Source organism: Nesoenas mayeri, assembly GCF_963082525.1.
Source record: "Nesoenas mayeri genome assembly, chromosome: 2".
Lineage (NCBI taxonomy): Eukaryota > Metazoa > Chordata > Aves > Columbiformes > Columbidae > Nesoenas > Nesoenas mayeri.
In genome coordinates this window covers 22,203,791-22,229,753 of record NC_137543.1, presented here as the reverse complement: position 1 = coordinate 22,229,753, position 25,963 = coordinate 22,203,791, and the positions used below count along the sequence as shown (strand labels likewise).

The following is a 25,963-nucleotide window of genomic DNA, read 5'->3' as shown; positions in this document are numbered from 1 at the left end:
AGGTGAAAGTCCATGATGCTTACTCTGTCACCTCTGAGTGGATTACTTTTGATATTGTAGATAAGAATTGTCTTTAGCACCATTTTTGTTTCTACACAATGTCTGTGGAGTCATTGTGGACCTCTCTAACAGTTATTTGCCGAGCTCAGTAACAATCAAAGCTAAATAAATTTGTGACAAGAGTCAAACTTAGGACCTTGGCAACAACTTTACAAGTGGACTGAAAGAAAAAGTACCTCATCTGGCCACTTTTAGTAGGGATGGTATATAGTTTAAAACTGTTGAATTTAAGTTTACAATGCAGACTGCAGAGAATGGAAATTCTCCAGTAATCTTTAAACAAGGGTATTAGAAGCAGTTCTGCAGCAGTGCACAACTCTGGTTACTTTTTGGCATGAGAAACTAGTCAACTCAGTGCTCTGAGCTGTTGTTTTTAATTGTCGGGAAGTATAAATTACATTGTGGGCTGTCGTACAGCTGTGTCTATAGAATTCTCTACAAGAATGAGGATCTCCTGACATTTCTGTTTATACCTATTTGTTTAATTGCTCTCAGCAGCAAATACACATCTTTATTCTTGCTTGCATCTTCTTTACTTGTTAGTCTGAAACTGATCCTGGTGATAAATGTCCCACACTCTGGCACAAGTTCCTCTTCCACACTTCACTCCATGTTGTTCAATTCATTTTCTAGCTCTTGTATCACTGAATGATTTTAAAACTGCAATTATTATTTTATATTTTTTTTTTCCCTACCATACATGTTCTCCTGAACTTTCACTAATTCAGTTAGCATACCAGCAATTTTGTAACTTGCAGAGTGCAGCTTTGCAATATCTTTGTAGGGATTTGACAGCCTTTTCCTGTATTTTTTCCAGCATATCAGAGAGCAGCCGAATCAGACAGCAATAACAGTTTGGTTTAGCAACCCTCAGTAGTCAGGAAGCTCGCCTCAGCTGTGCTGAAGACTTGACCACCTCAGGGCAGTTTCTGCATCTTCATAAACTTAAAGTCCAAATAAAACAATTGCTGTAAGCATTTTTTTAAATAAGCAGATCTTTTTTTCTTCTGCAATGACAGATCCTGCTGGTGCATCTCTTCTTTCAGAATAATGCAAAAAAGTAAGAAAAGTGGTATCTCAGTTTCAAAGTATTACACAAATAAACAGCAATGTAGGTTACATGAAGAATTATAAAGAACAGAAGAACAAAATTGCCTGGCCAGCACCTTCTCAAACCCAGTGGTGCTTGAGTGGCCTGTGGTGGTAGAAATCAAGCTGCAGGGCAAGTGATCTCTCCCATTGGCAAAAGATTTCTCTCTTTTCCATGAAATTAATGAAATAACCCTTATAAAACAAATAAAGAAACAAAATGTAGCATAGAAAGAAAAAATATTCTCTGTTTTTAAAAGTCACTTAAGTTGTCACTTAGGATATGGTGTGCCTGTATGTGCTGCACACAAAATGGCATTAGGATTGCATTGTGAAGCAAACAGTCAAGTATTCATGAGACAGGAATATAAGAAGTGACACTAATAATATTATCTATATTTTCTTAACTGATTTCCCTTATGCGTATGTATTAGAATATGGATCCTAATTACATAATTACTTATTTTCTAGAACTCTGACCCCAGTCAGAGCTCTGAATAAAATTTCTAGTTAAGATGAGATCTGAAAGAAAAAGGATGAAATCTAGTAAAAAGAATTTATGTGCTTAATTTATATAACTCAACTTATACTAACTTCCAGGAAGTCTGAGGTGCCTTAGGGAGGCTCTTACACTTGTACAGTTGAAGGAAAGAACTAAATACTTCAATATGTGACCTCAGTTCACAGTGTGAATTGTAAGGTTGTCATATGCAGGGACAGGAGTTGGACTCGATGATCCTTGTGTGTCCCTTCCAACTCAGGACATTCTATGATTCTATGATCTGCAATGCGTGATCCAGACCAAATAAAGGACACATATCCCCATTAACTCTGTTTGGAACTTGGGCTACTCCAGAGGGTGAGTCAATTCTCCAGAGGGTGAGTCAGTTCTCTAGAGGCAGGTGGCATCTTCTGAGGCTACAGAGGACCAAACAGGAACACATGATACCTGCATCCTCACTTCTCAGAATGCAACACCAGCTTTCAAGTATTGTTGTATGGGTAGATGGCTTATTCCAGAAACAGGACATTTGTGGTTTAAGCCCTGTTTAGACTGAAGAGACTGAACCTGTCTCTCAGAAGAAGGCTTTTATCCTGGACCTATTGCACATTCCTTTCTTCTCTGGAATATGAAGTCTCATCTGAAGCTGAGGTACTGTGTGGCTGTGTGATAGCAAAGAAAGCTTAATTTTAGTGTAGCAGATTCCAGACCTGATACCCAGAACATGTCTTGATATTGTGTTAGACTACTATTGGTAAGAAACCCACAAAGAATCCTATGGAACTGTGACCAGACCCTCATCTCTGTTGCCCTTGATGACTAACTTCATCATCTGACTGCAGAAGAGTTCTTGTTTCTTGTGCTCTGCATGGCAGGTATTCTAACCTGGCAGGCTTTCTCAAGGAGTCCTGCAGATGAACCACTCTGTGGATGACAGACCATCTCAGGCTTTCAGGATGTATTCAATTAAATACCTGTTTGCCTGAATGTAGGTTATACTGGAAGTTTAGTAAAGAATTGAGTGCACATCTGCCTAGGGAAAGAAAGTATTACAAACGTGTGTGGCAAATAAGTTTCCAGGACCTCAACAGTAAGTGGAAAGATATTTGGAAAGCATTCAAGATGGATCACATTCTAAGTGAATTTTGGGTGCCTACATCCTAAATTTTCTAGGTAAACAAAGTCCTATTCAATACGTTTTTTTTTAAGGTGTAAGCCTCCACATTAGCAAGAGCTAAGGTTTTCCTGTCGTGTAATTTATATAAGTTTAGATTTCCCTTTCCTTCACTGAGATCAGAATTGCATCATTGAAGTATTTAGAGTGTCTTTAAGAGTGTCATTCCTGCATGTGTAAATAACTGCTGAATAGAGGGTTTGTAGATTCTGCTCTGTTAGCCAGCTACTTAAATCTTTCAGTGCTGAGCATAAGACCTGTACATTTTTGTGGGGTTTTCACCCTGTGGACTGAATAATTCAATGTTCTTCACTTTTTGGTGTTAGGAATCTTTTCTTCATACAACTCAACAAAGTTATAAATGAAAAATAAAAAAACCTCATCAACTTTTTTTGTTACAGCTGTGCTATCCTGTGTTTATTTCACAACGTAAAATATACAGAATATTCTATAGGTGTGGTAGGATTGTCCTGCATTTATTGGTTAGGAATGGAGAAGCTATGATAAGAGTCTGAGACAATCGGTTTCTATCCAGGCATAATACAGACCTCAGACTTCAGTTCCAGTGCTTTACTTAGCACTCCAAATCAAGCTCCAAGGTCACATGCCAGTCTCTCAGACAATGAAGAACACGCAATTAGTAAATACCTTTTGAAATATTTTAAGGGATCCACCCGTTAATACACAAGAGCTCTGGTAAAGAAGAAGGAATGGAATCCCATCCTCCTGGACTGCCTCTGGCTGTCTTAAATGGCTATCCTTTCTATCCTTGTGAATAGGAAGTACAAGGTTCTTCTTGGAAAATACCGTACCATCTGAATATTGTCATAATAATTATGCACAGGAGAGTCAGAATTAGATCAGTCCTATTCTAATTCTTATTTTCCGTGTTCCGTGTGTTAGTCTAACTCCTTGTTTCTCATTTTCCTTTCTAATTTCCTGCCTTGACTTCTTGCCAGATTTTCTTTCCATTCTCTCTGTGCAACATGTTCAGAATGGCTTTTTTTTTTGTTTTTGTTTTTGTCACTGCATTCCATTTCTGTCATTCAGTCTGTTTTTGTCCCTCTTCCATGGTCCCTGACATTAGTGACTCCATGTGTTTCACCAAGAAGCATCCTGTATCCTTAACTTTCCCAGTAATTCTAAAGCAGTTTCTGATTTGTCCCTTCTTCCTTCTGCTATAACCCCATGAGAATCCAATCCTATCCTTCCCTCTGTGGGGTTCTTTGTCCATTCTCTCACTCACAGTTTCTTCACTTCTCTTTGCATCCAAGTCAAATGACATCTGAGGTTATAAGGGTCTGTGGTGTATATCGGAGTGCTAGGAGTATGAACACAGGAAAGAGAGCCTTTTGGTGGTAATTCTACCTCCTGACCTTTCCTGTAACAAGCCGAATTACAGGGAAAATATGCCCGTTATGTACAAGGTTTTTGAAATATTTTCAGAGCATTAAGAGAAAAGTAGAAGTTTTGAGTCAAAGCAAATTTCAAGTTCTTCCAAAACATAGACATTAGAGCATCTCAAAGAAGTGGTGTCAGATGATTTAAATTTCTGCTTAGAGTCATTTTTCAAATATTAAGCTGAAGTTTTTCTGCAAAAATCCGGTCTGCAATGAATGTGGCTAAGAGTTATTTAGCCTGAATACGAAAAAATAATTCAGCTTATATTTTAGACACCCATGTCTGGATCATCTCACCTTCACTCAGACTCAGTTTGTGATAGTGTCTTGATCACAAAAATATTGCATTCTGCTTAATCAAGGATTTCCCCCCCCCCCCCCCCCCCCCCAACCCCCCCAAAAAAGCAGATGAAGAAGGTTGCCTTCAGTGGTGCTCCCCCTGGGGTATGGGACTAACCAAGTCTGACCTTTGCTTAAGGACTCCCAGGGAAGCATGTGCGTGGATACATTTAGTGTCAGAGAACATTTAAGTTGACTTGCACTTGAGAGGTCATTAAAGCTTTGCTTTCGATTCATACAATTGGTGCAAAGCTTTCTACTTGTGATCTGTAGCTGGATGGAGATACCTATACTCCAGATACCTCTCAGCTGAGAAAAGATACTGACAAAGCCTCTTGCTTTCCAGGGATGTAGAAACAGGGTATCCTCCCCTTTTTAGTATCAATTCAAATGCTGCTTGTTGGTGGCTACAGGAGTTGCAAGATCCACAGTAATGCGGAAGGAAGAAGTACACTGCCACTATTGATTGATTTGGTGTGTTTTAGTGTAATCTTGCTTAATGAAGTATAAGGAAGGACAGAAAGCTAAATCAACCTCTTGTTGGTGGCTCAAAAGTCTTGAAAGTTTTACAAAGACCTTTCTTTAAGTGGCTGAAAATCTCAAGATGAGAAGCTAGGACAGCAGACGGAGACCCTGTCTCTGAAATTATGTGAGGTTGGCTCCACAGAAAGCACATTTCCTTGGCTGTGTTTACCTTAGCCAGAGTATATTCCTGGCTAAAGGTGCACTGCTTGGTTAGCTGTGGGATTGGGCATTATCTTGTCTGATTCCCCTAAGTTCAGGCAGGGTCAGTCTTTCCTTCAAATGCCCTTGTTTGCTCTCTGTCTCAAGCAAACTCCCCAGGAAGAGAGTCTCCTCCATCAGCTGTAATGGTGCTGCAGTTGTACCACTATGTAATGAATCCTTTATTTTGTCCTGACTGCACCATTTCTCCCTTCCACATTGAGTGCTGTAAAGCAGGTATATCCTCTCATTGAATAAGTCATTTTCAGCTATAGTATTCAAACTGAAATAGCTAAATAGCAACTTTTAATGACTGCAGTAAAAAGGGATAGTAGATCAAGTCTAAGACTGATTAATAATAATTTCTACAGATTAGTAATAGTTTTTGTCTTGTTGTTGCTGAATTAGACTGTGAAGAACATTTAGAGATTGAAAAACATATATAGATTTGAAGTATTGATGATCTTATCTCATAGTCTTTCCAGCAAAACAGGACATGAAAAATGTATTCATTAATTGTGCATAAACTCCTTAGAAATGTATGTATATGAACACCATACATCAGTACTTCAAGTAAGACAATATCACTGCCAAGAGATAATAATCCTAACCAGACCACTGTGTGAAAAACAATTAGTATAAAATAATGTACTTATTGTACAAGGTTTTAAAAAAATAGTAACTCCTGGTACATATTGAAGCTATTATAGTAATAATTTCTTTTTATGCTTTGTTATAAGTACAAAGTAGAACATGGTCTTTTCTGTTTAAGTAACCAATACAAATAGAAGCTTATGATCAAAATTAATTTTAAGGATTAATATGCTACTTTGTTGTAGATATGAGTTCACTAATTAGTATTTTCTCATTACAGATAAAACTGTGGTATGACAAGGTTGGTCACCAGTTAATAGTGACAATACTGGGAGCAAAGGATCTTCCTTCAAGGGAAGATGGGAGGCCAAGGAATCCTTATGTGAAAATTTACTTTCTTCCAGACAGAAGGTATTTTATTCACTACTTACAAGTATACAGATACAAAAAGTTACGTAACATTAAATTTTATTCTGCTGCAATGGTGTATTTATGTGAAGCATTCAGAACTTTTTCTTTAATTACTGTGTGTGTTTTCTATCACTTATATAAGAATCAGCAATTTGTCTTACTGAGTACTTTTTTTTTTTTTCTGACACGGAAATTCATTTTCCTTTCCTTAGAGGTAAAAGCTAAATAAGCAACAATATATTTCTTGTGTAGTAGAAGAAAACATGCTAGAGGTAGAATACACTTAAATAAATCAAGCATTTAATTAGATGAAGATACTGAACTCTCTTTGATTAAACAAATTTCAATGGAAAAGCTTGTCTAATGTAACTTGTTTCAGTTCTCAAGGGTAAACAAATCTTTAGTGTAATAGAAATAATTACATTATTTGTTTTAACAGTGTGTCTAAAAATATTATTTCATAGTTAATATTTTCTTCCAGCTTCTAAGTAACAGTTCAGAAATACAATAAATACATTACAATTGACAAGTATTAGCAAAAAGACAGTATCTGCATTGTCACATTAAAAAAATCCACATAAATTAGTATCACAGCCGCATTATGCAGTAATCAGCAGGTTTAAAATTAAACATTGTTATGAGAACTCTTGTCAGTATTCTCAGTTGAAGGAGTGTGGGTGTTTCCCAGTGAAACTTGTTTCCAGCAGAAAATATTAATTCTTTCAAGCAGAATTATTCTGCAAAACACCTTGCTTTCAACAACAGCCTGGAGCCAGAGCCAGGAGTTCCATGGTAGCCTTGCTTGGAGACCTCATTGTGCTCCAATACCTCAGGCCAACCTTGTAGTGGAGATCCACCTTCAACCTGGGTAGATCCTTGGGGTGACCCAAAGGATTTTAGGAACTGTTTTGAGAATTCTGTGCCTTCCATTGTTGCTGGAAAAAGACGTGTAACTCATTCTTGGGGCTCCTGGTTTCCCCACGTTGGAGCCCTTAGTCAGGCAAACCCTAGAGAGAGGGCCCCATGCTGCCCACAGCTCCCTGGCCGTTCCTTCACTTTGGCCAGCTGCTCCCTCCTGCTCTGCAGTTTAAGATTCAGCTGCTCTAGGACTGGAAGTTTGAGTGAACCAGCTGGCTCTGTTGTCTGAAATGCAGATTTTTGCTGTGCCCAGTGTTGTCTGCATACATGTTCAACTGTTGGACTGTGCCTCATGTGATTCCCATTTAGAGAAGTATGTTTTGCTTTATAAAATGCCATTTCCAAAATAAACATATTAAAATATTCCTATTTTTTCAGGGAACTTCTTAAAATTGGAATTGACACGTGAACTGGAAATCACCTACCTTTAGTTTTTAATATGAAGTTATGAATTATCCTCCGTATATGTGCTGAACTTTATTTTATCATAAAGGGCTGATCCTGACATATAATGCCCATAACACTATAATATGTATTACTGATTAAAGATTTCCACCTTTCCATGATATGCTAATTACAGTATGATGGTCTTTTGAACATTTTTAATATTTAACTGTTTTTTTCAGTGATAAAAATAAAAGAAGAACAAAAACAGTAAAGAAAACATTGGAACCTAAGTGGAATCAGACATTCATTTATTCTCCAGTTCATCGGAGAGAATTTAGAGAACGAATGTTAGAAATTACTCTGTGGGACCAAGCACGAGTTCGAGAGGAAGAAAGTGAATTTTTAGGAGAGGTATACAATTATTGGTAGTTATTAGAGAAATATGGTAGCTCGCATATTCTTGTCTATATTCAGTATTTTTTAGAAAATAATCAAGTATAGCAAAGCAAAACTGTTTTAAATTGTTGCATTTGTCCTTATTTCACTTAGTAGTAAACAAATAGTGATCTCACACTTATATACATAATACTGATATGAGATTCTTTTTGTATTTATTCTGGTTTAGTAACAGCATGCACATGATTTCTGGATTTCTTTTAGAATTGTTCATTAAAATCTCTATTATCTGTTGTTGTATTTTACCAAAATGTTGTAATGTTGCTGACAAACTTGCTACATGATACTTGAATGCTGTGAAGGTTGTTAGAAGGTAAAAAAAAAAGTTTGATGAAATATTTTTGATATCTTTAGTATTTTAAAAGGCACAGAAACTTGTTTCATATTAAATGCAAGGTTTTTATATAACTTCAGACGAAGTTCTTAACAATAAGAGAATAATAGAATAAAATTTATGAACATACTTATTTTAAATGTTCTGTTATGTAATGCTTTCCTACTTTTAACCATTTTTTCTTTTTTAGATTCTTATTGAGTTAGAGACAGCATTACTAGATGATGAACCTCACTGGTACAAGCTTCAAACGCACGATGTCTCATCATTGCCACTTCCCCATCCCTCACCATATTTGCCACGCAGACAGCTCCATGGCGAGAGTCCCACACGGAGGTTACAAAGTAGGTTGTTAGTTTTACACACTGTGTATACTTCATTTAAATTGCCATGTAAAGTATATTAAAATCCTGCAGATGGGAAGAATTTGTATGTTCATTTGTAGACATTATGAATGAGGTCATGTATGATTATTGATGAGAGTCTGACATGCTACAAACGGTAATACTGAACACTGTGAAATACACCTGTTTTTTCTCGTGAGAGTACCTGGTTCAGATCCTGAGCTTGAGCAAATTATCTTGATCTTTTGGAATGTGCTGTTTTTATCTTGAAGCCCTATCTCCTATATTGTGTTTATAACTGAATTGTTTAACCAAAAGTGAAAGTGCAGTACCTTTCTCTTTAGCTCACACTTCTTAAAAATAAAGTGACCTGCATATAACATCATATGTAGCCAAATTAATACCATGGCCTGTTACCCTGTTTTGTTACTACTTTACCTGGTTACATTCACAACTAGAATTTATCTTAAAATTATGTTTTGTAGAGTTTGGTATACTTGATGCACAGCAGTTTGATGTTACCAGTAGATATTTGGAAAATGGAGTATATACAGTATGCTAACAAAAATCGATACATAGGAATAAGTAAAGAGTGAAAATCTTTTCTCAATACTTCATTGTTTCTCTAGTTTAACTGCTCATTACTGCCAGTGATTTAAGCTATCCTTCACTGAATTAACTTTGTAAAATATCAGTTGACACTGGTATAAAAACAAAACAAAGCAAAACAAAACAACAAAAACCTCAACAAACCAGAAGCTATTTATACGAATTCTTTGGGTTTTTTGAATGATTGTATGTGAGTGTGTGTGTGCATACGTTACATGCAAACTCACAGAAACACATGCATTTGTAGCCATGCAAACAAACATTGTTATTTCGTATGTTCTATGTGGATTCCCTATTAAATAATCACTTGTATATAAGTATCTCAAGTAGTTGACAGATTTTGTGTCTGTGCACTGGATGGTGAGAAGGATTAAAATGCTCCATATCATAATATTCTGAGTTAGAGTAACAGAGTTACAGTGCATAACCTTCAAACTGTAAGATTATACTTTTCTACAAAAGGAGGAAGAAATGATAGTTAACAGGTAAGGAGTTCTGTTTCAATTCAGTCCTTTTCAGTCTTCTTAAGTAAAGTTTTAAAATTATTAATTATTTTAAAATTATTTTAAAATTATTTTTCTTCTAAATTATCAACCATCTTGTAAAACATTTTAGGAAATTTAATTTTCCGTGTAAAATTACTTTTACAGACCAGTTGGACATTTCAGTATCTGTTAGTATGTGAATTTTGTGAAATTTTGGTTTTAAGGAAATATTCAGTGCAAAACCCCCCTATTTTTTTAGTATTTCCTGTCTGCGAAATAAATAACTGCCATGGAGAATGAATAAGACAGTAACTGATTTATTTTGGAAAAGATTGTAGTAATACTTGACTAAAGATCTGTTCAATGATGCTGATTATCAATGAGGTTTTTTTAATGCTAGTGCTAATGCTGTTACTAATACTGATACTTATAATATGCTCAACTGAAGAATCTTATACACCTGTCTGTAAATGTAGAGGGAAGGACTTATCATCACTTCTGCTTTGATGAAACAGTAAGATTTGGTGTAGAAGTCTCGTGTTTCAATGAAGATGAAAGGAGTACTTTCACAACATGAGGTTCTAAAAACTTCACCCAAATAAAGTGTTAGATATTTGCTGTGATTTCTGAAGAATTTCCATACTCCTACAATAAATTATACTATTTGCATTTCTACTGAGACTGGGATCCCTTAAAGAAGGGTTTTCCTTAGTCTCCTGGGAATATATGCACTTCTTGAGTCCTTGTGTGTTATAAATAACTTCCAGTTTAAACAGATAGTTTTCCATGTACAGCTAATAGAGAAAAAGGTCTCTTGGAATAAAAATGTCTCCTTTTTGGGGACAGGAAAGGCATCCAAATGGAAGTGTAACGTCTGGTCCAAGATCTTCAATGGTAGCAGAATCCTTTTAGCAATTAAATATAAATTTCTAATTGGTGTCACACCTCTGAAATGGAAATTAAAATATTTCTTGTTATCCAGAGAGGTGATGGAATATCCTGTTGGAGATATCCAGAACTCAGCTGGACAAGGCCGTAACAATGCAATATAAGTTGTCCAAGCCTGAAAAAGGCGTTGCACCAGGTGACTACCAGAAAGCCCTTCCCAACCTAAATGTCATCACCAGGGAACTGGTGAAGGGCAGACAGCTCATCTTATGACAGTTTGACTTCACTAATAATATATTAATAACATATAGAAGTCTAGTTCTTTTACTTTTTTTTTTGACATTTCAGAATGCTATTAAATTAAACTTAATATCTTAGTTTCTTGTGTCTGAAGTTCTTGATTAAACAGAAGATGTTATCCAATGGCATGTTACAACAAGGTGAAAAAAATCTCCAGAATGAAGACCAGGCATGTCTACAAAGTTTGTCTTTTCCAAAGCACATTTTAGAACATTTCCTGTGGTGTTACACAGGAAGCTGATTTCAATTTCTGGGGCTGCAAAATCTGAGCAGTTCAGTCCTCCCACCTTTTGTTTGTTTCTGTGATGCCTCTGTGTATAGAATTAGTGAGTACAGTATGAAGTACTTTATTGCATGCCCCCAAAAATTGTTAGTGTGAGAAATAAAAAGAGATTTTGAATTACAAGATGATTTGTTGTTTGTATAAATACACATCTACACATCAAAGCTTGCTTATCTTCATGATTGCCAAGTTGCTATAAATACATATATTTGAAGACAATACTTAAATGTTATTCTCTGAAAGTATTTTAAAAGAACCACCTACACTTACCACTTACTTCTATTCTCTTTTTAATATCACTGAATTGTAGTGTTCTTGATGAATAGCAGACTGCCAGCCCTGAAGACTGTTCTCCTGTATTTTCAGACAGCAAAGTGCAGGCTTCCTCCATATGCCATTTTCTTAGGAACCAGCTTTCAGAGACAATAGCTTAGTTTCTACATATATTTGTCTCTCAATATCATTGAATGGGCATTACATTGTGGTACAGACTGATCTAAGCCACCTGGCCACCTTCTCTTACCCAGTCCTCTCATCCATACAATCCCTTAACTTCCTAGTGATGAAGGATCATTACCATGCTTTTTCCTTTGTATTTTTTGAAAGATATCTACTTAGGAACTGGAACTAATATAGAACATAGGATTATTATTTACTAGGTCTTTCAGATAATTAGATTTCAGATTTTCATAAACTGACTAATTTTTATCCAGTGAGTGTGTTCTAAACTTATGTGAAATGTGAGGTAATGAGTAGGTCTATTTTACTTATCATGCCGAACTTTTGAAGAAAATTTTTAAAATGGCTTCATTTCCTTTAACATTTGATGTAAGATCAGCCATACATTAAGAATTTCAGACAGCATTAACTAGAATTACAGACATTTTCAGCTCTGTAGTTACAGCATAGGTATGTACAACAGTGTAAGGAGAGCTTTTAATGGCCATGAGAATGCAGAAAAGTGAAGTTTTATATTTTAAGCATCCTCGATAACAGAAAAGTAGTAAATATTTGTGAGATAATCTCTGCTGAAAACTAGGTGTAAAAGATTTTAGAAATGATGATGTTTGTAATCAACAAACAGAAGTCCAAAATAGTGGGTCAAATTGTATTTTTACAAGACCTGAATGCCAGAAGCATCAATCAGGATCAAAATATTTGTAAATAAATAGACTGTGAAGTAACTTTCTCTTAAAGGGAATTTGACTTTCATTACATTTAGAATTAAAGTTGTCAATGATTCCATTCACTGGGTTTCATGATTCTTCAGGCATATAAAAAACCTGGAGGGAGAGAAATTATAGTAATGAGTATTTAAACTGTGGGGACAAATTTTGAGTATAGTTATGTTCTACAAAAAACACCCCTGCATATAGTATGCAAAAAACTATATCTAATTTTCCTTTTCCAAATTTTATTTCTTCATTCAGGTGGGAATACAAATTCTATTATGTGTGAGCAAAGTATTTTTAATCACATGAAAATTTTCATCTTTTTTTTGTCAGCTTTGCACACTTTCCTGAGTCAGACCATATTTCCTGGGGAAATGCTGACACTTTAACATGCTAAAAATTATTACATACAACTAGAAAAAGCAAAATGATAAACTGAACTAAAGGACCCCATTGCTTATTAATTTTTCAATAACATTTTCAGATGGATTTGTCATTGCTGGGTGCTTAGGGTTTTTCCTGAAATTCTGTGTCTGTACTGTCAAATTACAGATGAGTTGAATGTTATAGCTGTTAATTCAAGTCTTCTCTTCCATTATTTAAATCTTAAAATTTTCAAGTCTATGTTGTAGGACATTAAGAGATACACTTGGTAGTACCAAAATCATTAACATTTAATAATAATAAGTAATTACAATGTATCTGAAACTTTAGCCTGTGAAATCTGAGCCCCTGCATTTCAACCCTCAGTCATCCAATGAAAACTGTTGATTTCCCTGGAGCTCTGTAGAGTCTCATTTTACTGCAGAATCAGGATCTTGCTGTCTCAGCAATTTCCTTTTAGTTTATTGTGAATATGGTAAGTCAGTACAATAATTTTAAATCAATGTCACTGAAACTTACTTGAGGGAATTATAATAATGCTGTTCACTAGTAGGTAAGTGAGTTATACTTAATGGAAACATGCATCAGTGACTTTTTTCAGATTATAATATGGAGCATTTTATGGTCAGTGGCACAGACTATGAATGATTAACATATTGTGAGACTTTTACCCTAGAGAGCAAGAACAGCACTTATTTTTCTCTTTCATTCTTAATTTTTCTCTTTCTTATGTGGAGCACAGGCTTTGGGCATGTTATCTTTGTTTGCATACATTGATGTTTTGTTCATAGAATATGGATATATATACACCAGTATTTATGATACATCTATGATTTATTTATTGTATTTATTGTACATCTATGATTTATTAAATACTTTAATTAAAAGGTATTTAACATGATACAGGGGTGTCTCAAAAAGGCCTTAAACTATCAAAATATTTTTATTGTTCCTAATAAAAGAAAATTATTTGAGATATTAATTCTGTGCTGTTTGAAAATTTTAAAATAAACTTTATTAAATTGTAGTTAAACTACAGAAATACTTAAAATTCTGTTGTGAAGCAGTTGAAGGGAATTTGATTATTTATAATGCTGTTGCTATGGTGACTTCATAGAATCATGTTATTAAACTACTCTTTGTCATGTAATGATGACAGAAAAGCAAGGTTCTTAGAAATAACTCATTGGATAGGGTAAAGTAACTTTTCTGGCAGTCAATAAATAGCAAGTCAGGTGACCTTTAAGAAGATTCTAAAAGATATAGGTCCATACAATAGCTTACTCTCTGGCTAAAGGTAGTGTGTATTTATTTATTTAAATTGTTGGATCATAATAAACTGTCATGTAAGAGTGTGATGGTTCTGATAAAGTTTTCAGATGGGTTTAATACTATTCTTACATTTTCTTTCTGTTTTGCAACCATACAGAAACAAACATGGCCTCCTTAGTTGTCACTCCCATTATAATCTCAGTATTTTTATATTCTTGTGCTCTAACAAGAACCCCTACCATTTTACAGATCTTTCCAGAAATTAAATTCAGAAAGTCCTTAATTTTTAATAATATAATTAATTTCTAGACTGTTTTAATTTATTTTTTTATGGTACTCTTAAGCCTTTGATGGCTTTCTGATGCTGGAGTAAACTAGAAAAATTCCCTATAGTCCATTTTTTGTAATTTTTGTAGCCAAAGAGGGATCAGTTTTTAATGAAATTCATAACTGGAAGACATTAGTACCAGAGAATACAAATATTAGAGAAGTTATGCACTAAAGCTCACATCTAAAAGGTTGCAAATGATGCTGAACCTCCCCTCCCCACCCCCCGCCTTTATTCGCTTTGTAATAATATAGCTTAACAGAATTCTAGAACTGGACCCTAAAAATGAATTATGTTTATCGAGAAACCCAATTTGAAAATATAGAGAGGTAGAAATTGTAAGTAGTAGATGGTTTAGTGATATGGTCTATATATTAAAATACTTAGTAACTGGATGTCAGAAAAAGTGTGACCTGCCAGAAGGGAACTATTCATCCAATGAATTCTTAACAGCACTAGTTGGCAAGTAATCAAAATTTTTGTTTTTCCTTTGACACTGTCATATCTTGTTATCTGAGGTGCATCATTTACTCATGGACTGTCACTCTTTAATATTCAAGTTGATGTCTGTGAGCTGTTCAGCTATAAGGAATAAAAACATCCATAATGTCTTATTAATGGTAGGATAGTATTCATGTTATCCTGACTTCCTGGCTTCTTTGTATTACTTTATGGAAGTCACATTTACAAAATCTGCAAATGCAAAGTAACATTTCACATTTTCATAGTTGTCCAAAAGTTTGCCTACTGTTATATTGTCAAGTTAAAAAAAACTGGTATGGTTTTATGGAAAGCTAAAACACATAAACCAGGCAGACTTAAGGAATGCAAACAATAAAACAGATATTGCAAGTATTTAATTATTGTGCGCACATCAGAACTCTGAAATTCTCTGGTAACAATGATATGTAGATAAGGTATTCATGTATGTACATATTTACCTAATCAGTCAGGACCTAACTGGAGACAGAAAATCGACTGTAACATCACTTCTGAATCTGTTAAATTTAAAGCGGGATTCATCTCTGCATTTCAGGAACGTTCTGCTAAAAACTTCCTGCCAGCAGCAGTGCGCAATAACTTTAAGAATAGCTGCTCCTATTGCGTGCTTAGTTGAATATACAATTTGCAAGCTAAACACTTGCTTACAGTAAATGTGCAGTTGTATTTCAGAATTGGAAATGGCTGTAATAGCTCTACTAGTCCTCTGTGACTACTAAATACAAAAGTTGATCCAGAAGTGACTGGAATTTTTGTGGTTTAGTTTCTCCTAGCTGCTTCAGTTTTATTGTTTAGAATGAATGTGGCCAACAATTACAAATTCTTCAGTCTCCAGAAGCAATTTCAATGAAGTTTAAGGTTCTAACCACCCCTGTTACATGTATTGATTCATCTATTTTTCCCTGACACTACTTCATTTCAATATTTGTTTTCCAGACAGAGGCTTATATTCATATGATTCAGGTAAATTTTCAGCATGCCAGGAATGCTTAGTGCTTCCATATACATGCGGAATTTAATTTAATATTTTATTGGTGTGCTTTTGCTATGTATTGTGCAGTGCTAAATTGCTTAAATGTTCCTTGGCTTTTCTTGTCTGCTTTTCAGTCATAGGTCTTTTGTTGGCTTTGATTCTCTGTTCTCAACATTTCATTATTGATATTGGAGCAGTATTATAACACTATACTTGCTTTGCCTGCCTTTTTTTTAGGTAGAGCTTTGGTAGGTAAACTGTAGTGAGCTTTATTAACTATACTAGGAAAATGCAATTTGCTTAAGCTATGTTACAAGGAGCATCGTTGTATTACAGCTTTTTGAGAAGCAGTGTAAGTATTTTTTAAATACAGAAATGGGGTAAGTGAAGTACTGGCAAAATCAGTAGTTATACTGTTACATATTTTTACAGTTTCGTATTGATTTAAATCCCCAGTTACAAATCCAGTTGCTATTTCTAAGCAGTTTGTGCTAATTAAATATAGATAAATTCATAATGCACAATTTTTACAAGCTTAAATTTTGTAGTGCATTTCATGAGGACTTTTTGCAGTTCTTCCAGTTTTAATTATGGGGCTTCCTTCTTCCAGTTTTAATTATTGGTTCATCTAATTATCTTTCAGTTATGTTTAAAAAATGAAATGCATATTGTTAAGAAAATGGATTCAATACCATGGTGGAAAGAAACAAAACCACCACAGGATGTTTCTTGAGAGTACTACTAATAAAGCCTAGTTTTCATTTCATCTACCTTTAGTCTATCATATTTCTTCTATTCCATTCTCTCCTGAAATAAACTCACATTAATCTCATGTTTTATGATATCTTCACATAGGAAACGACCATGTTTGCTGTGGTGACTATGGATTTGTGCACGTAGGGATTAGCCACAAATTTTGGCTTGATAATGTTTCTTTTTCATTAAGGAGTTCTGATTTATATCTCTCTCTTCTATCCAGCAATAATTTTCAAAGATCTGTAGGAATTTAATTATATTTTGTATTTATAACCCTCTGTCAGTGTAGATGAAATTGCTCAAAAACTTAAAAAAACCACTATTATGTGCAGGAGGATAAAGTGACAGATTGACATAGCGACAGTGGGACTACATGATAAATTAGCTCACACTAAGAGCCCTTGGGCATAGACTGGATGAATTTGAGAGAGCAAATTCTTAAGACAGTTGTTGTGAGACTGATTTTAGGGTTGCTTATGTGTCAGCTTTGAAGACAGAACAATTACTGGCAACGCTGAGTTACTTTAAGTGGTTGTGAAGGCCTTCTGTGAGCTTCAGGGAAGAAGCTCATAAGCATGCTTCACTGCCCTTTGTTCCCCCAAGGAGCCCACAAAACCCTGTAAAAGATTCTTGCATTTAAGAGGCAGGATGCTCAGGAGCTTGGTCTACTTTCTTTTTTCTTTTTAGTTTTTTGGGGTTTTTTTACGCCCACAAGGAAAACAGAGAATTCCTAAGCCATAAATCTGGCACTTCCTTCTGTATTTAAGCTGATTCATCCTAGTCAGTCCTGATAACTATATTGCTTGGTTGGTCATATAGGCTTTAGTAGAGTTTTGAATGTCACATGTTGGTCTTTTCTTGAGGCCTATATCAGAAATATCAATGGGCAATACATGAAGCACAGAAGGTGGAGCACAACGCTGTGCCAACTTCAGTTATGTAGAAGTCAGAAGATCTTTCAGAACTCTTCACAGATTTAGGTTGCCTTGTAAGGAAATAATTATGATTGTATATTTTCTCATTCAATTGGAAAAGTTTCAGTTATTTAGAATGATGTTATGGAGAGAAATATGATTCTGTAAAAGTAGAGTAGAGTAGAGTAGAATAGAATAGAATAGAATAGAATAGAATAGAATAGAATAGAATAGAATAGAATAGAATAGAATAGAATAGAATAGAATAGAATATTTCAGTTGGAAAGGACTTACAATGATCATCTAGACCAACTGCCACTTCAGAGCTCACCAAAAGTTAAAGCATGTTATTAAGTGCATTGTCCAAATGCCTCCTAAATAGACAGGCAGGGGACATCCAAAGAAGATTCTCCAAAGATTTCTTCAGTGATTTCCATATTATTTTTATTCAGAAGTTGTTAGAGCCTTCCGTGGCCACCAACACTGCAGCCCGTAAAAAGTTAACAAAAAAAAAAGTATTTGATTCATAAAATTGAATAAAACACCTCATTTTTTTCCATTATTGCTAGCCATGAAGATGAGAAATTGAAAGGTTTTTACACTAAGAAACTACCATATTTAAAATTCTTTTTGTACCTAATAGAAAGCAAAAATGCAAATAAGAAAATCAATAAAACAGTAAAAATTTAAATAGAAAGTACTTTTTAAATGGAAAGTGAAAATAATGGGTCTAATAGCTTTTAGGTTTTTCCCCAACCCTGCAATGAAATCTACAGTGCAAGTGCCATAAAGTTCCAGTGCTGCTGTGTACATGCTCTTGCAGAGCTGTCGTGCTGGGTGGGATGGTACCTTGTGCAGCCGTGGTAGGGAAGGAGTAGGAAGTGGCAGGAGGGAAGGAGGATGCTGAAGGTTATCAAGTCCTGATAGGGAGGTTCTCCACTGTCCCCAGTGTAAACTGTCCTTGAAAAACAGTTTTAATTGATCATTGAAGGCTATTAAACCAAAACCTGCTGAAATGAATGAGAATATATCTTTTCATTTCACCGGGGTTGGGGTTATGCTGAATTAAAGCTTTTTTTAAATGTGGTTTACACCAGCTAATTGTACAGCATGAGATCTATTTTGCCTTCAGTCTGTAACTGTAATAACCATTAATCCAAATGGAAAGCATTCAAAAGTCAGTATTTACCATTTGTAACCACCCAGTTAGCAGACAAAATGGTAATAATATCCTTAAGAATGTTTCATTAATAAGCTATATTCCAATGCAATGGCAGTGAGACTTAATTAATCCCATTCCTCATGTCTAAAATCCATCAAATAAAAGTTAAATATATGCAAACCATCGGCACCAATGCATTTATTTAACACACCCAGTATCCCAGGTGTTACATGCTTGAACTTTTTACTGAATTTTGCATGTTAGAATGGATTGTTGCTCTCTAAATTAGTACCATATTTTATAATGTATTTGTCAAACACTTTAAGATACCCATCACAATACTAAATAACAGTTTCACTAGCAATAGTCCTTTGCAGTAATTTGTGAGAGGCTTCATTGTCACCTTTCCCAGATAAACTATGAGTTGTTCATTCTATTTGATGATAAGTAGTTCAAATTACTTAGATAATGAAGTGGTATTCTGAAAAGACACGGCTAAGCTGGGACTGAAACTTAAATCTTCAAATTTTCATTGTCAATAGGTCAGAAAGAAAATTACCATCTGAAATTAATATACAGCAGATGAAATTACTCTTGCAAAAATTATAAGAAATATTAAACTAAGCTGCCAGCAATTATACTGGTATTTCCAATACTCTGTTCAATACATGATTTTGACCTGTGCAATTTCTAGTATGTTCCATTTCTGAAGTTAATGGAAGACATTTTAAATAAATAAATAAATATAATCTGATTCCAGAAAGTATTTCTTGACATTATATATTTAGTTGACATGCTTTACATCCTCCATCCTTTCTGAAAACATTGTTTTCCAAAAATAAAACCATTTAATTAATTCTGTTTTAAATTACTTTTGATTTCTTAAGCAGTATTTGAATTTACATTTATAAGCGAATGTGAAATATTACTAAAAGATTATTATTTTTTCAGTTGGTTTACATCTGTTAGTTGTTAGATTTGGCTCAAGATAGCCTCTGCCAGAGGAGATAGAATAGATGATCTGATCTGAACAAGCTTCATATCTCATCATAGAGAAAAAAGGTTTTGTATTTAAGGGATGACAGCTATTACTAGAGACTTTCCTCTTTGCAGTAGCAAAGGCAGTTGGAGAAAGCCCTGAAATCTGTTTCTTCCCTTGACTCTACTCCTTCTCTACTCCCATCCTTTGGGCAGGTCTTTGTCCTGGCTCATTCACTTTCCTTATGCCCAGGCTCTGCCCTACAGCTTGGGTGGGAGTGAAGGCAGGGGCCTGTATATAAAAAAAGGGTCTCTAGATCCTGGAAGGTGTATCAGAGTTGAGATATTAGGAGATTCTGGAAAAGGTGGATGCAGTTTGAAGGGCTAGAGGCTCCTGTCTTTTATACCTGTAGTTAGAGACTCCTGTCTTTTATACCTGTAGTCCGCTGAAGCTTCTTAGTCTCTCTTTTCTGCCAGATGTATCCCATGACTACTACAACATATAATTCTTACTATGCAAATGGGAAGTTTAGAGCCCACTGTGACAACAGCTGGCTATTTTCATCCTCAACGATGAAAATCTTTTCTCCACAATACAATATTCTAAAAATATGTTAAAGCAGATGTACTTAGCTGTAAATATAAACATAAATAAAGAGCAACGGCAGTTGTAATTAGATTCATTCATGAGGATGAATTGGATGATAAGTAAATGACATTCATGCAAATCATAGTTGATGCAGCCCTCTTACATCTTTCGTGATACATCCTTTACAAGCATCCGTGTGATGAGCATCAGCAAACTGTTCAGTGGCCCCTCTCTCCCCATCCCACAGTCTTCTCTGACAGCACCTGAGTGATGTTATCGGCATCTCTGCACAGCAGCCACAGTCCCACTGCCAAAGCAGCACCAGGCTTATCAGAGGCCGTACTTGCACTGCTCTGCACACCCATCAGGGCTTCTGCCTTTTAGGTCTCAGACAAATCCCAGCCAAACTAGTAGGTCTCTCTTGCTTAGACAAATATTGTCCTTTTTACTTAATGGCCTGCTTTTGAATTAGTGGCTAAGGAGCATGGAGACCAATCCTCCTTGCTTGCTGGCATATGTATCACCAGGCCAGTAAAAGGTCTGCTGAAAATGGCAGCAGGAACAGTATCACAGGCAGAATGGATATTCTTTGGGAGGAAGAGAGATTTTCATGGGGGCTTTGTGGTACTATAATTAAAATAATCAGGTTGAATATTGTCCTTGTCAGACTTAATTGCTTTTAGAAGTCCTGATTCTCAGAAAGTCCATTAAGAGACTGAAAAGTTTCCTTAGCTCCTGCCCTCATCTTCTAGGCTTTCCCAAGTGCTATTTGTGATTGCTTGCTTGCTGTTTCTTATTGCAGAGAAAGACTTTATTTGTTATTTCTTGAACTCTAAGACACCTTTTACCCTCCCCATTGTAGCATGGCTATTTCGAAACTTTTATAATAAATTGAACCTACCTGAATTCTACTATGCAAAAATTACAGGGCATAGGAGACTAAAGCATGTCTTTCCTCGTACTAATTTTAAGTTCCTATTTGTGAGCAAAAAATTCTCAAGCTTTACTGCAATTAAATAACAATACTTAACATTGCTCTACTGAAATTGCATAATGTAATGGCAGGCTAGATTGTGTTTTCTAAGAAGTAACACATATCACACTTATACCATTTTCTAGTTGAATAATTTTTAGCAGAGTAATTTTTATCCCAAAAGAAATAGTCTGCAGTCTAGTTTATAAATTCATACAGCCACATCTTGATTCCTGCAATCACTTCTGACTTCTCATAAAAACCACAGAACTAGAAAACATACAAACAAATGCAGCAGGAACAATCAGAAATATGGAATGGTTTGCATGTGCAAAGGAACTAAATGATATTTCAGCTCAAAAAAAGAGGTGACTATGGGAGAGTACGGAATGCTCATTCAGGTTTCTCAGAATACAAAGCTTTGTATTGTCTGAAATAGTGTAACAGAAATAAAACGGAGGGAAGACTATTTCACACAATGCAAAATTAAACTGCAGAACTTACTGGCAGTATATTATAGAGGCCAAGGGAATACTCTGACTCAAAAAGAAATTATATGAATTTGTTGAGAGTGAGGTGATTAGTGACTTATGGTAAACAGGATGGGTTGGGAGAAGCCTCAGTTGCCAGGACCCCTGCCTGCTGAAAGCTAGAAGGGTGCAACACAGAAAACTTTTTCCATATGGATCCTGTAAGGACACTCTTTCTGCTAAAGAAGGACCTTCCATTATCCCTTGGTGGCTATAGAGATGTTAGGCAGTTTGACAAATGACAGCAGTTCTTATGATTCAAATATTTTATAAAATTTCTGTCACAAAACCTCTTAGCACTTGTTCTCCCAGTTTTCTTTTGGGAAAGGAGAGTAAGCATCCTCCTGTGCCAGTCATCTGGATAGAATATTAATCCTACTTTGTCCTGGCCTTCTTTAGCTTTACTCCTAGTTTTTACTGGTATTTTTGTGTGTGCATTTTTCAGAATAAATCATCCTGTGGTGAGAGTAAAAAATCTTGCAAATGATTGAAGATTTGGTGACAATTAGGTTAAATCTTCTACTGACCAGTTACCTATTTTTATGTGGCCAGAGGATTAGAACAGACACACTATCATGCTGACAAACAGGAACTTTCACATCTAAAACGAGGAGATGAACAATTGTGATTCATATGCCAGTGGTTAATCCTAATGTCAGGAATCAAATGCCATTTAAAAGATGCCACAGAAGACAGAAGTAAAATTAGGCTAAACAAAACCTGACATATATATATTTATATATATATGTCCTACGTCACCTATATTTTGACTCTAATTATGGATGTGGAATCTCTTTTTCCCAACTAACCTCTAGCTGTTTTGACAAGTGTAGTCTCTTGGAGCATTTAATAGCTTGTTTCCTCTAAGGTATCACAGAGAGATTTGTCTTTTCAGGACACACTATATGTGTGAAGCTTCCTGTTCTCCTGCTAATGGCTACTAATAACCTAAAGAATATAATACATCCATTTAATATTATTGCTACAAGTTATTTTTCTGGTGTTCCAAGACTTTGTGGGAGGTTAGTGCCTTGGAAGATGAACAGTGTGATGTCAATAATTCACTCTGTATGGGGTGAATACATATAGATATGAAGTATATGAAAATATTTCATAAAAGCAATGTTGTGGAGCTGTATTTCAGCTTTTCATTGCATAGTACATTAAACATTTAGATGAAAATTGATGGTACACCAAAACATTTGCAATAATATAAAATCAATAATTTCTGTTATACACTTACATTAATGCTTCATTGTCTAGTATGAAGTCCTTATGTTTATCTATATATTGTTGACTGAGAATAGTTTTAACTTACAGGAAGATAAATTATACATGTCTGATTTTTTTTTTTCTTGCCAGGATCCAAAAGAATCAGCGACAGTGAAGTCTCTGATTACGACTGTGATGATGGAATTGGTGTTGTTTCAGGTATTACTGTCTAAATTTACTCTTCTGTGTTCAGTAGAAATCTTTCTTATTTATAATTTATTATTATGAATTTTCCAATTCTTTTCTGGTGAAAAACAAATGGAACCTGAGTGTGTATTTTTCCAACAGACACAAAGTAAGTATTATGGGTAATGTATATTTAACCACAAAAGTGAAAAAATCAATATGTGTGTTTCCTTGTTTGTTTTGTTTTGTTTTTTTTTTTATAAAATGATAAAACTAGCCCCAAAGTGTTGTTTTGTTTTGTTTATCTGAAGATGTTTTTTGACAGACTTTTGGGTTTGATATATTTTTTAAAGCTTCATAGTGGAATAATAGCAGCGCTAAAGGTCTGAAACCTGAACATTTAAGGCAGGAGGCACCTTAACAGATAATCTATTTTACTAAGAAGCATTGGAATTGATAGTTTAATGAATATTTGAGATAAAAGTGATCATAGGAAACAGTATTCCTCTTCCTCTTGTAAGAGAAAAGATAATACTGTAATCATAGCTTAAAACAATAAAATCAGAGAATCATATACTTCTCCTGACTACAACAGACAATACATTTAGGCTGCAGCCATGCCACCTTTAAACCAGTTCCGATGGCTACTGGTACCAGCACACAGTTGGCTGCACAGCTCAGTGTGTACTCTGTTATCCCACTGCTCTACTAAGCTTTTTAACCTGCTCAGAGTAGTCTGTGTTAGGCAGTTCCTGGTTCCCTTTGGTCAGGCTTAGCTAAAGTGTACATATATAATAATTTGTGTACCTTACTCAGCAGAGGTGGAGCAGTGTATGTTGCCGGGTCTATGCAGCAGCTGTTTAGACTGATCATCTGTTTGGTGAAAACATGTTCATGCCACGCAGCCACCCATCAGTATATGTGCAGCTTTTACATCAGGTATAATATGTCCCTGCTGCTGGCAGGATAAGGAAGGGTATAGAGGAAATAGGAGACAAAGGAAATTTATTGCAGCTGGGCCTGGCGGTAGAGAGAAAAAAAGGAGATAAAATAGGCAATCCTGGATATTGCTAGATGGGGTGCACCCAAGTATTGATAAATCCAGTCATTTGGTGAGCTACCTAATAGCTTATGTTTTCACAGTCCTGTCTTCAAAACTATTACCAGTGTGAGCTCAGGTGCATTTCTGTGTTGTCTGTGTAGTCATCCTTGTATTCCCAGATATTTCACAGTTCTCTCTTAGGCTCTGCTTGCTTTTGCCCCTGTTATACTTCTATTGCCTTTCCATGGGTCTTGTGTTTGCTGGGAAAATGGAATAACAGATTTTTTTATTAACCAGCATGTAAATTTTATCAAGCATCCCTTTTTTTTAAACTAATATAATGTTATACGCAGTTTGTGGTACAAACAAGGCAAGTTATATTAATAGAATGCTAGGGATTGGAAGGGACCTCGAAAGATCATCTAGTCCAATTTGTTAGCATGTTTATTGACCGTGGTTCACTGTAGGTCTTTTACTAAAATACCTAGAAAACATATATTTTTAAGTGCAAGTTGTCCTGGAACAAGAGAACTTTGCAGATATTCCACAGTAAAACTTATTCCCTCCCAAAGGAAAATTTAGGGCATTTTTATATTCCCATTCCCCTGTTTGCTTTACTACAGTCAGAAGACAGGAAGGATATGCAACCAGTGTGGAGTACAGGAACCAGAGGGACAGTGGTGCTCAGGAGTCCCTTGTTCCTACTTACTGTACTTTCAATCTTAGGCTGGCGTGAAGGCATGGTGGATCCCACTGGCTGAGCACACGACATGTGCTGCCTCTGTGATTCAGGCACAGATAACTGTTTTATCTTGGTCACATGCTAAGAAAGAGGAGACATAATGAAGATGATAACCCTTCTACTTCTGAATCTCTTCTTTTCAGGCAGCTATAACATCTGATTCTCTAATGCAGTATATGAAATAACCAGTGCTATTGAAGTACTTTTTTTTCTAGCAATATTATAAATTCTCTTGAAAATTCTCTTAAAAGAACTGATTTTCTTTACCTGTTTTCCATTATCGCATTTTGTATTGTTCACGTGAAGACTGTAAAAATGGTCATTAAAATCTGCCCTATGTTAGCCAGCCTTTTCACAGGAAACAGATTGTTTAATCACTCTTTTTACAACTTGTAAAATCGTTGTCTTTGCAGTTCACTGAATGAGTCTACTTCCCTTACCTGAGTTTTTGAAGTACCTTTAGTTCCTTTAGGATCTTTTAGCTTTTGATTTTCTGATGACAATTCTACAGCTTAGTTGCATTTTAATTCAGACTGGCTGTGTGGGTGGAAAAGTTTGATGTTCTCTTGGTTTGTTTTTTTGGTTTTTTTTTTTTTTTTGCTGCTGCTGTCACTATTTTTGCAAGTCTCTTCATTTATCCTTGTCTTATCATCCACATCGTTCTCTCCCTTAAGGTTCTTCTATTCATTTGCAGACTCATCACAATCATGGTTTAAATATATGCTTTCTTTGCGTGAAGTGTAATGTTTTAGCTGTTTGTCTCTCTTTGTTTTCTTTCTTTCTTACCTCAGTTCTTTCATTTTTTATTTTCAGGTACTCACAGTGTTCCTTTCTATGGAATTAATGCTTGTTCAAAGTATTTGGTCTGGCAACTAAACTCCAAAAACCTTTAAGAAGAGCAAGAATTTTCTTTTTGTTCTTCTTTAAATAGTGAGCTAGATGACCTTTAAAGG

General features: G+C 35.3%; 1 protein-coding gene across 29 annotated transcripts in view; it reads left to right on the top strand.

The window, feature by feature from the left end:
• RIMS2 (regulating synaptic membrane exocytosis 2) overlaps positions 1 to 25,963 on the top strand; it is a gene marked incomplete at its 5' end in the record, with an annotated part of 469,329 nt that overhangs the window by 267,706 nt on the left and 175,660 nt on the right. For 22 of the 29 annotated variants that reach the window (XM_080338798.1, XM_080338791.1, XM_080338800.1 and 19 more), the window contains 4 exons: positions 6,162 to 6,292; positions 7,837 to 8,008; positions 8,578 to 8,731; positions 23,191 to 23,259. In XM_080338798.1, coding sequence (XP_080194924.1) covers positions 6,162 to 6,292; positions 7,837 to 8,008; positions 8,578 to 8,731; positions 23,191 to 23,259 — 526 coding nt within the window. Of the gene's footprint in view, positions 1 to 6,161; positions 6,293 to 7,836; positions 8,009 to 8,577; positions 8,732 to 15,889; positions 15,917 to 23,190; positions 23,260 to 25,963 lie in introns of all 29 variants that reach the window. The other 7 variants (XM_080338813.1, XM_080338816.1, XM_080338801.1 and 4 more) reach the window with 1 other exon arrangement.